The sequence below is a fragment of the Phyllobates terribilis genome, unplaced genomic scaffold (genome assembly GCF_046119375.1).
Source record: "Phyllobates terribilis strain yellow unplaced genomic scaffold, ASM4611937v1 Scaffold_11__3_contigs__length_659146591, whole genome shotgun sequence".
In the NCBI taxonomy this organism is placed as follows: domain Eukaryota; kingdom Metazoa; phylum Chordata; class Amphibia; order Anura; family Dendrobatidae; genus Phyllobates; species Phyllobates terribilis.
The window spans coordinates 107,665,940-107,684,290 of NW_027362771.1; the positions used below are offsets into that span (position 1 = coordinate 107,665,940).

Consider the following 18,351-nt stretch of genomic DNA (forward strand, 5'->3'; position numbering starts at 1 on the left):
ACCATCTGCACATACCATAAGACAACCACTCACAATTACTAGGCGACCACCCCCTCTATGAATAGTATTAGAATTGCAAATGGATAAGGCCCCAGTCACAGAGATGTAGTGCACAGTGATAAGGCTTGTATAGGGCACCAGTCACACAGATGTAGTGCACAGTGATAAGGCTTGTATAGGGCACCAGTCACACAGATGTAGGGCACAGTGATAAGGCTTGTATAGGGCACCAGTCACACAGATGTAGGGCAGAGTGATAAGGCTTGTATAGGGCACCAGTCACACAGATGTGGTGCACAATGATAAGGCTTGTATAGGGCGCCAATCACACAGATGTAGTGCACAATGATAAGGCTTGTATTTGGCGCCAGTCACACAAATGTAGTGCACAGTGTCTGGCTTACAACCTATTAGAATATGCGCAACTTCTGTACATCACCAGTGGTGCTGCTGCATCTAACCTGGATCTCACATTACAGCTTGTTGTGTCTAACGTTTTTGTACTACTACTCTTTCTCAAACAGTGATGCTAGCACTGAGGAGGGAAGAATATAATCACAGCTAGTCAGAGTGTGGAGAGGGAGGAAAGCATCCAAGTCTTCTGAGAGGGCAGATCTGACAGGCTCCACTGTATCAGAATGAAGATAGGGAAGCGTTCACATACTGTCTTCAAATGGGAATGGAGTGAATTACACAGGCTGTATAGAGAGAGGGAAAAGCCCACAAATAGAGCAGTATGCCGAGAGACAGGAATCCCATCCACCCCATACTCATTTATGCTTGGCTCAGTCAGGCATGCATGTGTTCACTAGGAAGAAGGGAGTAAGCTGCTGCCAGTTACCTCTGGTGGCAGTGTATCATCTAAGAACAAAAAGGTTTGGACAGTCGATTTTTATCTTCCCTGACATCTGCTGTGGGAGAAGAGTCAGGAGGCCCCCTTGTGCATTAGATCACAGTTATACATATGTGCATGACCAGCTTTACTCTCTGTGCCTACAGATCTGCTGTACAGAAATTACAATATAAAAATAAAATAACATTTTTGCAAAAGTACCAGAGATTGCATCTATATTTCTTACTATTTTTAGACCTGTCCAAGGTTTACAGATAGCAGTGACCCTAAGCTAAACTTCCCATGGTACAGTATGCACATGATGCCTGCATGGCCTGTTTACACACAGATATTTTGTGACAATAGTTTACATCAGTAGTGACCATATACATCAGGGGTGAGGAACCTTCTTTCTGCCAAGTGTCATTTGGATATTTATACTGTCTTTCGGGGGCCGTACAAATTACACGCTAACGCTGCCCACAAAGTACATGCAACAAAGGGTTTTCCCATTGTGAGAATATGGACTAAGGGGTCATGCACACAGACCTATTATGACGCAATATAGCCTTGTGTGATACAAAGCTATTTTAGGCTACGTTCCCACGATGAGTTTTTGGTGAGTTTTTAATACTTTAGATTTTCTGCAGCATGTCTGCACCTATTAGGTAAATTAGGTTACGTCGTTGCATTTTTGAGTGAGTTTTTTTTTTTTAAACTTGCGTTTTTATCACGTTTTGATGCTGTGGTTTTTGTTTTAAATAAAGCTACTTTGTTTTTGATATTTCCTGTTATTTGGCATTGACAAAACTTTATTGATCCCGTCATTGGAAACACACTAAAAAGGTGTATGCGTTTCTTACCTGCGGATTTTCTGTATTTAATGCAATTCTATGGAGAAAAATCCACACACAAAACTCAGCGTGATCACAAAAGAAATTGACATGTGGCTGATTTCAAAGATGCACTGCAGGTCAATTTATATAGTGTGTAAAAAAAAAAAGGCACAGTGGGCCCGAGATCTCTATAAATCCCATCCACTTTGCTAGAACTATGAGATGCTATGTTTTTTGCACCACAAAAATACACAACATCAAAAACTCATTGTGGGAATTTAACTATAGCTTAAATAGCTGTCCATGGGGATATACAACAGTTACATTTAGGGCTCAGACGTCCGATTTTTGTGTACGAGTGCTATCCATTGTTTTCACGGATACCACTTGTACCTGTGATAGGCTATGGGGGCCGTTCAATTTTGATCTGAGGGTCTGATCAAAATCGGCAATGCAAGTCAATGTGCTCATGAAAATATCAGACCTCTCTTGCTTGACATCTGAATGAGGTCTGGTTTTCACGGATTGTGAGAATAGAAAAGGCAGAGAAACTTTTTTTTTTTTTCCCTCTCAGTGTGAGAAAAACTGATGACACTAGAAACACACTCTGATCAAAGTCTGATAATAATAATCAGGCCGTTTGTCTCTTGCGTGGAAAATCGGACATGTGAATGAGCCCTTACTCTAATTTAATGCAGGGGTTTTAATGTCCGATTCATTGAAGGACGTGACCAAGTAGAAGTGTTGCATGCTCCATCAGAAACATCTAAAGAGAAATTGCTTATAGGGGAGAATATCTGGTTATGGAGGCACCTTACGGGGACACAATGGGTGCCTTTTAGTAGAGCAGAACTTGATTAAATAAATCTATATAGATCAAGTAAATTTCCACTCTGATTATTATTTTTCAATTTGAACACAATGATTATTTCTCCAGTTGCATGAGAGAAGTATGACGACAGTGCTCAAACCAATGTGTTTTTACTCTAGTAATGCAATGTTTTTGCTATAAAAGCATACATTTGAAAAATAGGTAACAAAATATGCACCACAACCATAGTGTGAGCACATCCTGACATCTTTTGGATTTTGATTTTTGATTCCTGGGACTTGTCTAGCTCTTTTGTAACAACCATATTGTCTATTGACTCCTTGTCCGCACCATGAAAACCAAATTTATTTTTCTTTCTCCTATCAGGTTTTTGTAGAATTTGATGAAAAAAGCTCCAGACCACATTCATGGGTGCAAGTCCATGGAAAAGATATTTTGGTGATCTTGCTAGAAGGGCCACTCGTTTGGTCACCAAGAAAAGAACCTATTATTGTCCAAGGGAGTCGTATTTGTCCCACACATTGGCCAGCACTGGTGAGTCTTTTCCATGTTACCTGTGAAGCCTAACTACACTATCATTTCCTGCACTATCTGACCTTTAGTCATATGCACGGCATACAGGAGCATTGCACCATGCCAGGTCAGACTGTGGAGAACAAAAGTGTAGGTACATTAGTCAAAGAGTTAAAGATTAGTTTGTAGTTTGGACATTTTGATTGTGAAAATGATTTATATTATGGGGACATATCTGGAATAGGTAATCTGTATTGCCAAGTGCAGATGACTCTCACTTCTTGTCTTTTGCCTAAAAGTTATTCTCCAAGAATGAGATCAAATTGAGTCCCTGATATACAGGTGCATTTCACAAAATTAGAATATCATCAAAAAGTTAATTTATTTCAGTTCTTCAATACAAAAAGTGAAACTCATATATTATATAGAGTCATTACAAACAGAGTGATCTATTCCAAGTGTTTATTTCTGCCAGTGTTGATGATTATGGATTACAGCCAATGAAAACACAACAGTCATTATCTCAGTAAATTAGAATACTTTATAACAACAGCTTGAAAAATGTTTTTAAAATCTGAAATGTTGACCTACTGAAATGTACAGTGCTGGCCAAAAGTATTGGCACCCCTGCAATTCTGTCAGATAATACTCAGTTTCTTCCTGAAAATGATTGCAATCACAAATTCTTTGGTCTTTATTATCTTCATTTAATTTGCTTGCAAGGAAAAAACACAAAAGAGAATGAAGCAAAAATCAAATCATTGATCATTTCACACAAAACTCCAAAAAAAAGGCCAGACAAAAGTATTGGCACCCTCAGCCTAATACTTGGTTGCACAACCTTTAACCAAAATAACCGCGAACAACCGCTTCCGGTAACCATCAATGAGTTTCTTACAATACTTGTCAGTTGAGACGCAGGTCTCAGGAGCTGTATGTCTTCAGTCTGCAGCCCATACTGCCATGTGACTAGGACGGGCTGTAGTTTGAATTAGAGCAGGTATGCCATTTTATCTCATTCTTGGAGAAACCATTTAGTCTACCCATATGCCATCAGTAGTTGAATGCTCAATTAGCCAGAAGCTATATGGTTCCCGACACCCCCACACATATGGGCAGTTGATGTGGCGAAGCATGAATGTGTTTTTAAGGGAATCTGTCACCAGGTTTCTGCTACCTAATCTGAGAGCAGCATAATATAGACACAGAGACTGTGATTCCAGTGATGTCACTTATTCGCTCCCTTGCTGTAGTTTTTATAATATGCTGATAAAACAGTGATTTTACCACTAGAGAACTAGTAAACCTGTTACCATGTAGTCCTCCTTATTCATGAGCCCTGTATAACCCCGCCCCACCATTGGTTGGCAGTTTTCTGCCTATCAGTGCAGTGGGCGGAGCTATACAGTGATCAGTATTCAGAAAACTACAGTAAGCAGCCCTGTAAGTGATATATTACTGGAATCAGGATCTCTGCCCCTCCATCATGCTTCTGTCAGATCAGGTGGCAAAAACCTGGTGACAAATTTCCTTAAAGCCCTCTTTTTCTTGATTGTAGTTCATGTATTTTCAAAGCATTGGTAGCATTTTTAATAGGTCAGTAAATATGATCTCTCAACTGGTTGCAGTGAGAGGGGTAGAGTATTAGTTATTGCATGTAATTAAGGCTCTGTTCACATCTGTTTGTTTTTTTTTGTTACCCTCAAAGGTATACATCAGAAGTATTCCCCATATGTACGCCTCCAATATGTTCCAAAAAACAGTGACATATATCAGCCATTTGTACCCAATTAAAAAAATGCATGCGAAGCAAAGTTTAATTTAATTTTACTTTTTTCTTAATTTATAAGAAAGCGAAGCAGGCTACTCTTTTCTATACAGTGGTAAAAAAGGTATGTTCATGCATACCATCCCTGTGTATGCCAAAAGGATACTCTTTTGGCAAAAAAACATGATTCATGGGGGCTTATGAACATGTTTAGCACCTATCTCAAGAGCAAATACACCAAACATATGTAAAAAAAAACCGATGTAAACTAAGCCTAAGATCTACAGTACTTAAAGGGAAATATGTCAGTAGGATCAACCCTCCTAAACCGTCTATATGGACATGTAGGTCATAGGAAGGTGAATAAAGTGATAGCTTGATATCTGTGATCCAATGTGTTATTAGAAATCCATAATTTTCTTATATGTAATTAAGCTAAGATCTATGGGCCGGACACTGATCTGCATGAGAATCTGCCTCAAGAGATTATTATAAATGAAAGAGAGAGTTACCAGTGTGATAGAAGTAACTAACACACAACAGGAGAAATGAAATTGGTCTTCTTGCAAACATATTTTTGCAGCTTTCTGAGTTCTGCTGAATAGTAACAATATTGCAGCTCTGTCTGCCTGTGAGATGGAAGCTGAGAGGAACCTGCAGATGTGTCAGTTATAATCACACACAGCTCTGCAGTGAGATCAGAAGAGCAGAGAGTGGGCATTACTTGTCTCACCTTGATAACTCCCTCTTTCATGTAAAATAAGCTCTGGAGGCAGATTCTCATGCAAATCCGTGTCGGGCCCATAGATCTTAACAGCTCATTTACATATAAGAAAAAACGTGGATTTCTCTGGAATAAGACATCAGATCGCAGATATCATGCTATCACTATATTCAGCTTCCAAGGATCTCCCATGCCCGTATAGACTGCTTAGGAGGGTTGCCCCTACTGACAGATTCCCTTAAAGATAATTCAGTCCTGAAATCTCTCTTCATGTGTTAACTATTCAGTGAGAGTGATATGTTTTGTTTGCAGACATTCACAACCCTGGTTGATAAGTTGGGTCTGGGAGCCCTGGTCCCTATAGAGTTCCTGTTAGAAGAAATCTTGCATTTCCTCCCAGATGCCAGCACTCTCCGTCTCTATCAGGTAGAACCTGCGTCTTGTCATTAAAGACAAGGTATTTTTTAATTTGCCTTTTAGTCTCAAAGACATCTAATGTATATTCTTGTATTGTATTCCAGCAGATGGGAGTTGACAGCCACAAATTGGTTTTAAAAGAGCAGCCGTTATTGCGGGATGCAGTCACTGACATCATTAACTCAAGGAAAACCCAAGAAATCATTTTAAGAGGTATGTATTAATGAGGATATTTATCTACCCTAAGCAGGATGAAATTCTATGGAGGTTTGTTAGTAAGAAAAAAGTGGGGGAACCTTTCATTTTATTTATGTTGGCCAAATCTTGGGCACCATGAATCAGAGCCTGACGTCTGGCTCCTCGTTTTTTGTCTGATGTTTCAGTGGAGGGCAGTGACGTTGGATAGTACGGCTTCCGGCGTGTGGCACTGCCGACGCAAATGCCACATCAAGCCGCTCTCCATACAGATAGGTATTGCGATATATAGGACAATGATCTGATGATTGATTGTAGGTTCAAGTCCCCTAAGAGGTCTAAAGAAATAAAAAAAAAAAAAAAAAAAAAGTTGAAAAAAATATTAATTTTTTTTTTTTTTTATCGCCCCTCCCTTCCTTCACATATTAGGTATCTCCATGTCCGTAAAAAAGCTGATATATCAATATATCGAAACTCCACAATTGTGTTTACTTTGGTCACCACAACAGTGCAAAAAATGTAATTAAAAAGGCATCAAAATGTTGTATCTCTCCCAAAATGGAAGGGGTTCATTTTTTTTTATACTTATTTAATGCACTCATTGTGCCCCACATAAGGTCTTCAAAAGGACACTTGAAGTTACATGTTGATTGAGACGGGAGGAGGAAGCACTTCCTAAACTGTATACACAGCGCTTGTTCAGAAATAAGGGAGCAGATGGTAACAAACCATGTCTGAGCCGGCTCCTGCAGCTGCACAATCTTTCTTTACTTTGCAATGACATAAAACTTCATTGCTGAGTCAAATGAGGACTGCCCCAAAATTTTGAGTCATTAGGCGGCCTGCAAGTAATTAATTTATTGCTTATTGTAATTTTTTCTAGGTATTTGCAGTATTCAAGGTCAGGAGGTCAAGGTATTTAGACCAGATGAGAATGAAAAATGGATCTGTGGAGTTGTAACTCATCAAGACCCTATTACTCGTATAATAAATGTTACAATAATTGAGGTAGGTATGAGTTTTGATATATTACTGAATAATACAAATTTACTTTTTTCTTTTGTACATATTGCCTTATTTGTGTATGTTACATGTGGAGGAAAGACAATTTATAGTTAGAGTAGTCTGACTGTGGAATACCCCAACCAAAGAGGTCATAAAGGCAAATACAATGTCAGCACTTAACCACTTAGCACCAGAGCCTGTTTTTGCCTTCGTGACCAGGCCAATTTTTTCAATTCTGACCACTGTCACTTTATGAGGTAATTACTCTGGAACGCTTCAACGGATCCCCCTGATTCTGAGATTGTTTTTTCGTGACATATTGTACTTCATGATTGTGGTAAAAGTTCTTCAATATCACTTGTGTTTATTTGTGAAAAAATCGGAAATTTGGCGAAAATTTTGCAATTTTCAAACTTTGAATTTTCATGCCCTTAAATCAGAGAGATATGTCACACAAAATAGTTAATAAATAACATTTCCCACATGTCTACTTTACATCAGCACAATTTTGGAACCCAAATTTTTTATTGTTAGGGAGCTATAAGGGTTAAAAGTTGATCAGCGATTACTCATTTTTCCAACAAAATTTACAAAAACATTTTTTTAGGGACCACATCATATTTGAAGTCACTTTGAGGGGTCTTTATGACAGAAAATACCCAAAAGTGACACCATTCTAAAAACTGCACCCCTCAAGGTGCTCAAAACCACATTCAAGAAGTTTATTAACCCTTCAGGTGCTTCACAGGAATTTTTGGAATGTGGAAGAAAAAAATTAACATTTAACTTTTTTCACAAAAATGTTACTTTAGACCCCTTTTTTTTTTATTTTCACAGGGGTAACAAGAAAAAATGGACCCCAAAATTTTTTGTGCAATTTCTTTTGAGCGCGCTGATACCCCATATGTGAGGGAAAACCACTGTTTGGGCGCACTGCAGGGTTCGGAAAGGAAGGAGCGCCATTTGACTTTTTGAATGTAAAATTTGTTTGAATAATTAGTGGACGCCATGTTGCATTTGGGGGGCCCCTAATGTGCCTAAACAGTGGAAACCCCCCACAAGTGACACCATTTTGGAAACTAGACCCCTTAGGGAACTTATCTAGATGTGTGGTGAGCACCTTGCACCCCCAGGTGCTTCACAGAAGTTTATAATATTGAGCCATAAAAATACAATTTTCACATTTTTCCCACAAAAAATGTTTTTCATTCCCTAATTTTGCATTATCATAAGGGTAACAGGATAAATTGCACCATGAAATTTGTTGTGCAATTTCTCCTGAGTACGCCGATACCCCATATGTGGGGGAAAACCACTGCTTTGGTGTACGGCAGGGTTCGGAAGAGAAAGGAGCGCTATGTTGGCTGGGATAGGTTGCAGACACCATGTCACATTTGAAGAGTCGCTGACATGCCGAAACAGCAGAAACCCCCACAAGTGACCCCATTTTGTAAACTACACCTCTCAAGGAATTCATCTAGGGAAGTAGTGAGTATTTTTTAATTTTTAAATTTATACCATTGGGCAGTGAAAAAAGCATAATTATATTTTTACCACAAAAAAATGTTTTACCCTCATATTTTACATTTTCACACAGGGCAATGGGTAAAAATGGTGCCGAAATGTGTCACACAATTTCTTCTAAAAGTGTCAATACCCCATATGTGGCTGTATCGTTCCGCTCAGCCATACGGTGAGATCTGGGAGGGACGGAGCGCTATTTGACAATTGGAGAACAAATTATTGTAGAATAGGCATTTGGTTTTGAGAGCACAAAATTTTCTGAATTTCTTTTGGGGGGCAAGGGCCATTTCGCTTTTCCAGAGCCTTTCTGCTACCAGTAACTTGGAAGTCCCTTATATTTTTAACAGATGACGGACCTGAGTGGGGACTAGCTTTTTTTGAGGACTGAGTTGAAGCTTTTATTGGGAACATTTTACGTAACATTTATCCGGCGCTCGAGGCTGAGCACTTACATCGGGGTTTCCATCTAAATTTCCAAGTGATGTAATTCAGATGAAACCCCTGTGGGATCCATTCACTGTAATGAGGCAGCAGAGTTACTCTGGACTCAGTCTGGCCTCTGTTTAGCGGTGTCCTTTTTTTCAGAAGTGCACAAAACTGTGGCCAACCGCACTTTTATGCACGCCTAAAACAAATGACACCGTGGGATCACAGGCCAGACGGCATCCACAGTGGCCTATATCTGCCTCATTACAGGGAATCTTCCGTCATGGGTTCCGTCTGAATCACTTATTTCAGAGATTTACACGGAAACTCTGGTGTAAGCGCTTAGCGCAGAGCGCAGGATAAATGTGAGCAGAGCCTTACTGCGATCTTTGGGAGACATAATAAACAAATCAGTAGCAGGTGAAGAATTGGTTTTATTTATTTTTTACGCCGTTCCTCGTGCAGTATAAGTGATGAGATTACTTTATTCTTCGGGTCGGTGCGATTACAGAGATACCAGATTTATATCGGGTTTTTATGACTGACAGCTGTCACACACTAAAAGACGCTTTTTTTTTTTGCAAAATCTAGTTTTTGCATCGCCATATTTTGAGAGCTATAATTTTTCCATATTTCGGCCCACAGAGTCATGTGATGGCTTGTTTTTTGCGGGACGAGTTGACCTTTTTATAGGTACCATTTTTGGGTACGTGACATTTTTTGATCGCTTTCTATTCCGTTTTTTGGGAGGTAAAATTAACAAAAACAAACAATTCAGGAATTGTTTTTTAGGTTTTTTTTTATGCCGTTCTGCGTGTGGTAAAAGTGATCAGGCAGCGTTATTCTTCGGGTCAGTACGTTTACAGCGATACTACACTTACTGTATATTTTTTTTATGTTTTGGCGCTTTTACACAATAAAACTATTTTATAGAAAAAAATATTTTTTTTGCATTGCTTTATTCTGAGCGCTATAACTTTTTTATTTTTCGGCTGATGGAGCTGTATGGCTGCTTTTTTTTTGCGGAACAAGATGACGTTTTCAGCGGTACCATTTTTATTTCCATTTTGCTTTTTGATCGCATTTTTTTCCACTTTTTGTTTGGCGATATGAGGAAAAGGCATAGTTTTTTGCTCCGTTTTTTATTTATTTTTATTACGGTGTGCACAGAAGGAGTTAATTAGTGTGACAGTTTTATAGCTCAGGTTGTTTCGGACGCGGCGATACCAAATATGTGTACTTTTTTTATTTTTGCATAAATATACGGATTTATCGGTTTAATATTTTATTTATTTATTTTAATTTATTTTGTATTTTTTTTTTTAACCGTTTCAAAACATTTTTTTTTACTTTTTTTTACATTTTTACTTAGTCCCTGTATGGGACAATAATTTTTATTTTTCTGATCGCTGATCTCATGTAATGTAATAGACATATATTATATTACATGAGATCTTCACACAGTCAGTGTCTCCTGCCAGGCTTCAGCTGCAGGCTGACTCTGGCAGGACACAATATATGGCAGAGCTGGAGGCGGTCATGTGACCTCCAGCTGCCATAGCAACCCAAGGTCCTTGAAGGTATCAGGGGTCTTCGGAGAGGTAAGTATACCACCCCCTCTCCTCCTGCTGTCTTCTATATGCCACGATCACTATAGATCGCGGCATATAGAAGACAGCAAAGGGTTAACATCACTGGGACCTGATCCAATCAGGTCCCGATGATGTTCCCTGTCAGAGCTATCGCTCTGCACCGCTCTCGCAGCGCTTGCAGGACCCTGGGGGTCCTGAGCGCTGCGAGACCACCCACCGTTTTTAAACGTCCGCGCTGCACAGAGCCCAGGCAGCGCGAACGTTTATCTACAGTGGGCGGTCGGGAAGCGGTTAAAGGGACTCTGTCATATAAATACGCTATTAACCTGTAAATCTGGGGTAGATCTGCAGGCTAATAGCATTTTAAATCTGTGCAGCCTATGCACTGAAACCCCAGCTGCCAGGAGGAAATGAACTTTATTCCTCCAGCTTTCAGTCATAGAGGCCGGTGCGGCTTCAGTCACCACTGAGTATATAGTGAGTGGCGGCTATAACCACACCCTGGCACTGATGGACTGGTGAGCCGACCATCATTCAGTGTTGAGGGCGTGATTACATCGGCCACTCACTATATACTCAGCAGTGACTGAAGCTGTGTCGGCCGTGTCTCTGTGTCTGAAAACAGGAAGGTGCCAGGAGAGCCACAGTCCGTCCGTGCATTGTGGTTTGACATAGGACTGATTTGCACAGACGTCTGAATGAGCCTTTATGCTGGTTTGCGTGCATGTTTTTTTTTTTATTTCACTTGACTATATTATTTTTGCAATACTGTTGATCTGTGATTTGACTTGGATGGTAATAATGTAGTGAAAATCTACAGCTTTATCTCTATATTAGTCTCCACGTGAAAGAGGAAAGTGCAGATTGTAGTCTAACTGTATCATGATAGATGACACTACTAGGCTCCACTCAATAGTTTTGAAAAATATTGATGAGGCACATTGTTTATGCAATCATATCCTCAATGTCTATCATTATTTACAGGTATGGAAAAACATAATCTTTGTAGAACCTGTCACTTGTTAAAAAAAACAAAGTTACAATAAGTTGTAAACATTTCTGAGTTCCCCTGATTCTGACTGTTTCATTTGTTTTGCGCTGCGTCACTCCATTACAGAGATATTCACATTTGTTTCTTCTGCAGCGCTCTATGTGAAATCTCTGCTTACGGTCCAACTGGGCGTTTCTTCACAGTCTTCTCTAGGGGATGTGCTCTTTCACCCCTCCCTCCCAGTGCTGCCAATCACAGCTCTATCAATGTCAGACACTGGCGAGACTGGCAGCATCTGGAAGGGAGGGATTACAGCACACACCCCCAGAGAAGACTGAAGAAACGCCCAGTTGGACTGCAAGCAGAGATTTCCCATACTGCACTGCAAAAGGAACAATGTGATTATCTCTGCATTGGAGTGACGTAGCGCAAAATGGAAAAGAACGACAGATTCCGGAATTCAGGAATTTTTACAAGGTATTTAACTCTTTTTAATATTGAAGATACATTGAACTTAATATGATCTCACATTCCAATTCCCGTGTTATTCAACTGTTTGTTTCTTTTAAAAGGCTTGTTAGATAGTAGACTGTCCAAATGTAAGGTTTTTTGAGAAAAGGCTTTGCTGTACGTTTTGTCCACTTTGTACACAGACAGCAGTATTGTTTGTAGTTTTCAAAGCCTCTTGGGTGACAGTAGCTATAAGGCCCATATACTGTATAAACTAGAGTTTTCACTGCTCAAGAAGTATTTCTAGAAATGTATGGATTTATTTATTTTTTTTTAAATTTTGATTCAAGATTTCCCCAATTTCTTACTGTGACTTTTTCCTTTTTTTCACCGTTGACAGGCAGGTGAAACTGAAACGGTTGATCCTAAATTGGTACACGTGGTGCTAGTCGATGACTCTGTTCTGGAGCCGGAGGTAATATATTCTATTCGCAATTCAAGAAATAAATGTGACCAATTATTGAAGCGTATGATGGAAACATATGATGAAATGATACATTGTTCTTTCTACATTACAAAATATTGGTATCCAGGCTGAAAATTAAAACAATTATGGTAGGGAGGTTGAGCAAGGTTTCATAGGATGTGTCACAGATGCCAATGTCATCACACTATTTCTTACAAAGAGATGTCAATCAAGCCTATATGGTAGGTGTTTCCACCACATTCAGACACACTTGCCTGCTGAAGAAACTCCCAGCAGATAACTGGATAGCACTTTGCATGTGGTATAGGATTTGTTTAGTCACATAATGACCAAGCGTCTTAAATTTACTGTACTAGGTCCTGAGCTATAACTCTGCACCATTGTAAATTTATGGCACTGGGTTAAAGCTCCTACAGTCTAGCATAAGCTGGTCGGTCCCTGGTTGTCAGACACATCCAGGGACCTTGAGAAAACTGAAGTGGTTTATTGCTGCTTCTGCCTTCTCTTTCACTAGGGACATAGCACTCAGTGCTATGCAACAAATAGGAGCATCATCATCGCTGATGCTTTTGGAGGACATGGCAATCTCATGACTGGCATAGCAGAATTGCTACAAGATCCCTTGAATTTTTTTATGATTTCTTGAGAGAAAAATTATGTAAATTGTATAAAATACATGAAAAAAAATAGTTTCCACCAAAAAATTCCATTTTCTTTATATAAAATTAATTTTATTACATAAAAAACTCTACACATATTAGGTATCCACAAGGCCATAATAACTTAGAGAATTAATTCAACAAGTTATTGATTGTGAAACGTGAACAGTGAAACGGTAGGAAAAAAAAGCCATTAACCAAAAATAGCTTTTTTCTATGTTTGCGTCACAGAGAAAAATTATATAAATTGCACAATAATTTAATTGTAACCCAAAACAAAACTAAACAAATTACAATTTGTCATGCGTAAAACAAGGCCTAATATAGCCACTTCAGTGATAAAAATGGCACAGAAAAGAGAGGAAAAAACAAGCACAATTGGCCGATCACTAATGGGTTAGTTACTTATTTATTTTTCCTTGAAGATTAGTTTTATTACACATAGTTATGTTCTAAAGCGCCTCTCTAACCCTATAGCATTTTAGGGTTGACAAAATTGATGACCGGCTCTCTATCTGGTTTGGGACAACAGCCACTGTACACACCACTGGGTTTGACGTCATCATTATTGTTCTTTGCCTTTTTATCTACACCCCACCTGTGTATACTGTGCAGCGGCCATTCTGTAGTGCTGCAGCTCAAATCACATTCACTTTAACCTTTAACTTTAAATTTACTCTAAAATTGTTGGCTAGATTTTTGGCACACTAGTGTCACATATATATTAGACCATGCTGTTTTTGACAAACTGTGCTTCTTTTCAGCAAGGTAGCAAACCTCTAGACTATAAATATGATGCAAGACATCAGACCGTTTTTTGTGGGCAAATACTGCTAGAATTTTGGCTGCTTGACCTGCACAGAGCTGATCTGTGGGGTTGCCACCATTGTCCCTATCCTTATAAATATTTTTGATTAATTGTGTTTCAGGATTCGTTATTAAAAGTAACAAAGACAACAAAATCCAAGAAGAAAAAGGAAAATACAGATGGACGTGATGGCCGTAGAAGAAAGATTCCTCTCGATGCAGATGGTGATTCTTCAAGCAAAAAGCAGAAAGCAGAAAAGAAAGAGTTGGATAGCAATGGAGGTGATCCAAGTGAACTTACCCGGAGTTCCTGGACTAGTGGCAGTACTACTGACCCCGCAGTAGATTCTAGATCCAAACACATGTTACATTTTGTTCCACAAATTAATCGTAATATTCGCTTTGCAACTTACACCAAAGAAAATGGCCGTACATTAGTAGTCCAAGACCAGCCTGTTAGCGATGGAGCACCTCTAGCCTTCCCAACGTTTTCATCAATGGCTAGTCAAGGCACACTAATGCCAGAAACATTACGATCAGTGAATACAAGTGCAATGCCGACTGATAATCCTATAAGCAACGCTGAAAGTTTACCGGCTAGTGGAGTGACGGCAACTACAGTGAGAATATCTGACACCGCTCCTTCCAGTGCAGTGGCAGAAGAAAGCAAGAAACCTAGCTGGGCTGCAGGAGAGGTAATTATTTTGCACTTGCTCCTTAAGTTTCTTACCATCCCAATGTGAAAAACTATTTTGACTATTTTTTTTTCTTACATGATTGAATGTATTTGGGGCTAATAATCATGTTTGCAATTGGGTTTCATTTAAAATTTTTGCACTGTTTAGCTATCACAGGCTATATGTTTCCCTGCACATTCAACTTAGATGTGGTTTGTGTCATAAATCAGCTGAGAGAATCCCAGAAAAGCAGTGCGCATCAGAGACCTACCTTGATTCTAGAGATAGATGCAGGTCTCGTTATAGACAGAGTATGCCATTAACAAACGAGACAAGAGTAACACTTTAAAGGGAATCTGTCAGCTGATTTTTGCTATGTAATCTGCTGGCAGTATGAGGTAGGGGCAGAGACCCTGATTTCAGCGATGTATCACTTAGTTTACTTGATGCAGCAGTTGTAGTAGAGTCACAATTTTCTGTGCTGCAGATCTAGCAGAGCTCAGATGTTCAGCTGTTAACCCCGGCCACATCACAGCTTCCTGTGTACATTGTATAGTGACAGAGCGCTGCTAATCAGTGCTGGGGGCAGGGTTGGACTAGGATGCTTGAGGCCGGTTGGACTAGGATGCTTGAGGCCAGTTGTCCTGTGGTGATGATCTGCTGATGAAACACTGATTGTATTGAAACAACACACAGTCCAGTAAGTATCACAATGCTGAAATCAGGGTCTCTTCCACTACATCATGCTGCTCTCGGATTACATAGCAAAGACCTGCTGACATATTCATTTTAATTAACACCAGATCCTTACTACATACTCTATGATCTAGTGTTGCACACTAAAACAGGTAAAAGTTCATTTCTATATGTGTTTAGACAGTGTACAAGAAATACCGCATTTTTTGTACTAAAAGGCGCACTTTTTATCTAGATTAAATCTTGTTAAAAAGTGTCTGCGTCTTACAGTCCGGAGGCACCATGGGTAGCATCATGCTTCCTTTTTTAGCAGACCTGACACATCAAATGGATCCTGTAGCCCAGTGTTTTTTCTGCAAAAAATAGAAAATGTCTTAAAACAGAACTGAAAAGAACGAATCTAAGCTGTATTTTTATCTTTTATACTATTTCCATGTTTTTCCAGTCTGGAATCAAACTTTACCAATTTGCCTTTAAGTTGTCCTAAGCATTCTAAGACATTACCCATTTCCACTTTTGCATATTAACCCTTCTTATTTTGAGTCTTTTTGATTAAATGTATTGCAGAATTTCAGAAAAAGCATGCCTATCAAAAGTGGTTTTGGCATGTCTGGACATCAACCAACCTTTGGAGAGGACAGGAACCAATCCAATGGCACAGTTCAAGGAAACAAGCCTGTTGGCTTCCAGTTTGGAACTGGTAATATCCAGGAAGATGCAAAAGAGCCTGATCTGTCTAAAAACCTGTTTTTCCAGTGTATGTCACAAAACGTTCCACCAAGCAATTACTTTACTGCCATCTCAGAAAGTTCTGTAGAAGAACCTTCAGGCAAGGACTCTGGCATGTCATACAAGGAAGGACTTTCTTCTACACTTTTCAAGCCAAAGGCTCTCACCCCACAGGAAACAAAAGCAAACACAAAACCACCTTTTTCTGAATCTATGCCGAAACTCACCCCTGCATTTCCTGGAAAGGTTTTACCTGCTCGACCACCTGAGACACATGAAAACCTTTTTCTGCAACCTCCGAAGCTGTCCAGAGAAGAACCATCAAACCCATTTTTGGCATTTTCCGATAAAAAGGACATGTCACCATTTGGCTTTGCAGCCCAGAGTTCATTACCTGGAAATACTTCATCCTCTATTTGGCAGGACCAGCACAGAGCTGATGAACCCATCTCTTTGCTGAAAACAAAACCCCTCTTTACTACAGAGTCACTTAAACAGTTACCTATAACTTCAGGTGCATCAATAACTGAAACTCTTCAAAGTTCTACATTTTTGGGAAACGGACGGTCAAATTCCCCAGCAAATAGCTTAAGTCAACCAATTGAGATGCCAACATTGGCTTCGAGTCCTACTGAAGATAAACCTGCAATTGGATCTGGGCAAATGGACAATCCGTTGTTAAGAACATTCACTGCTTTGTCAAGTAGGCTTCAACCAGGTGTCCTCCCCTCATCAGAATTTTCTCATGATGGTAAAGCCGCTTTTGACTCTGTTAATAGGTTCACATTGGATGAACGAAGTCGGACGTCTAAACAAGACTCTGATTCCAGTACTAACAGTGATCTGAGTGATATGAGTGATTCAGAAGAGCAGCTGAACTCTAGAGCTGGCTTTAAGGGGATTCCAGAGCATCTGGTTGGGAGGATTGGACCTAATGGAGAGCATGTTGTGGATTTGTTGTTAGCAAAAGGTAGAGGAAAACAGGTCCCAAAAGCAAGACCAAGAGCTACTGCTCCACTGAAAGGTAAGAAGGGAAGGGAAAAATTAAAGGTTATTCGTATCTTGGAAAATTATAGCATAGCCACAGGATATGCCAAAAATATCGGATAGATGTGGGTACCACCTCTAGGCTCTGTATCTTTGTGTAAATTGGTGTCCCCTATCTACCACTGTATCAAAGTGGAGAATGAACTAGAAGTGGCTACAAATGTATCATATTCCCAACTTATGAGATACATGTGCCTCATCAGCAAGAGGGAGGCAGCATATGTATTTTATATGCAGAGGTCTCTTGAGTATTGTAGCGCCAAGGTTCAGTCACAATTTATCACAGCGTTTAAAACGAACCTGTCACCAAGAAAATGCCATGCAATCTGCGGGCACCATGTTATAGAGAAGGAGGAGGTGAGCAGAATATGTGATTTTGTGAGAAAAGATTCGGTTTAACCTGTGATTTAATCATTTATACGTCTGCTCTATCTGGGATTTCCGGTCCAGTGGGCGGTCCTATCAGTGACTGACAGTTATTTCTGTGTCCACACTTATATAAAGACAGCTGTCAGTCACTGATAGGACCGCCTACTGGACCAAAAACCCCAGAAAGAGCAGAGGATTAAATGGTGAAAATACAGGTTATACCTAGCCTTTTCTCACAACACTATACATAAAGCTGCTGAGCTCCCCCTACCGTATAACATGATGCCTGCAGATTATACTGCATTCTCATGGTGACAGATTTCCTTTTAAATGCTGCTGCTGTCAGTGCTGATCACTTTTACAGGCAGAAGCCAGCAGTGTATTACTGCCGGCATCTGCCCCTGGGCTCTCTCCATACACACTTGGCATATGTACTATTGTTCTGGAGAGATTTCTCCTTTTTCTGCTGTCTTTCCTGAAATAAAAATTGGCAGTGATGGGAAGGGGTTAAATTAAGAAAATGGTGTTGAAGGTGGGTGTTTATTTTGAGAAAAATACAGGTCAGCCGCTCTATTTGGTGCAGATGGAGGGATGACAGCAGAAAGCAACTCTGTGTCCAGGTGAATACAGACGGTGGCATCCACAAATCTGGGTATACTGGGACCTGTCCTCTCTTTGCCAGCCCTTGCCATGGTGCGTGCTGTTCATACCAAATGCTTTCTTTGTATTTTTCTTGGATTTCTGAAGCACATGGTGTTGGAGCAGCTCCACAAGG

The 18,351-nt window shown here is 39.8% G+C and overlaps 1 protein-coding gene across 4 annotated transcripts in view; it reads left to right on the plus strand.

The window, feature by feature from the left end:
• The window catches only part of KDM3B (lysine demethylase 3B), a 72,215-nt gene that overhangs the window by 10,074 nt on the left and 43,790 nt on the right, over positions 1–18,351 (plus strand). For 2 of the 4 annotated variants that reach the window (XM_073651437.1, XM_073651439.1), the window contains exons 2-8: positions 2,867–3,034; positions 5,818–5,931; positions 6,030–6,135; positions 7,001–7,125; positions 12,506–12,580; positions 14,181–14,753; positions 15,999–17,184. In XM_073651437.1, the coding sequence (XP_073507538.1) occupies positions 2,867–3,034; positions 5,818–5,931; positions 6,030–6,135; positions 7,001–7,125; positions 12,506–12,580; positions 14,181–14,753; positions 15,999–17,184 (2,347 nt within the window). Of the gene's footprint in view, positions 1–2,866; positions 3,035–5,817; positions 5,932–6,026; positions 6,136–7,000; positions 7,126–12,505; positions 12,581–14,180; positions 14,754–15,998; positions 17,185–18,351 lie in introns of all 4 variants that reach the window. The other 2 variants (XM_073651436.1, XM_073651438.1) reach the window with 1 other exon arrangement.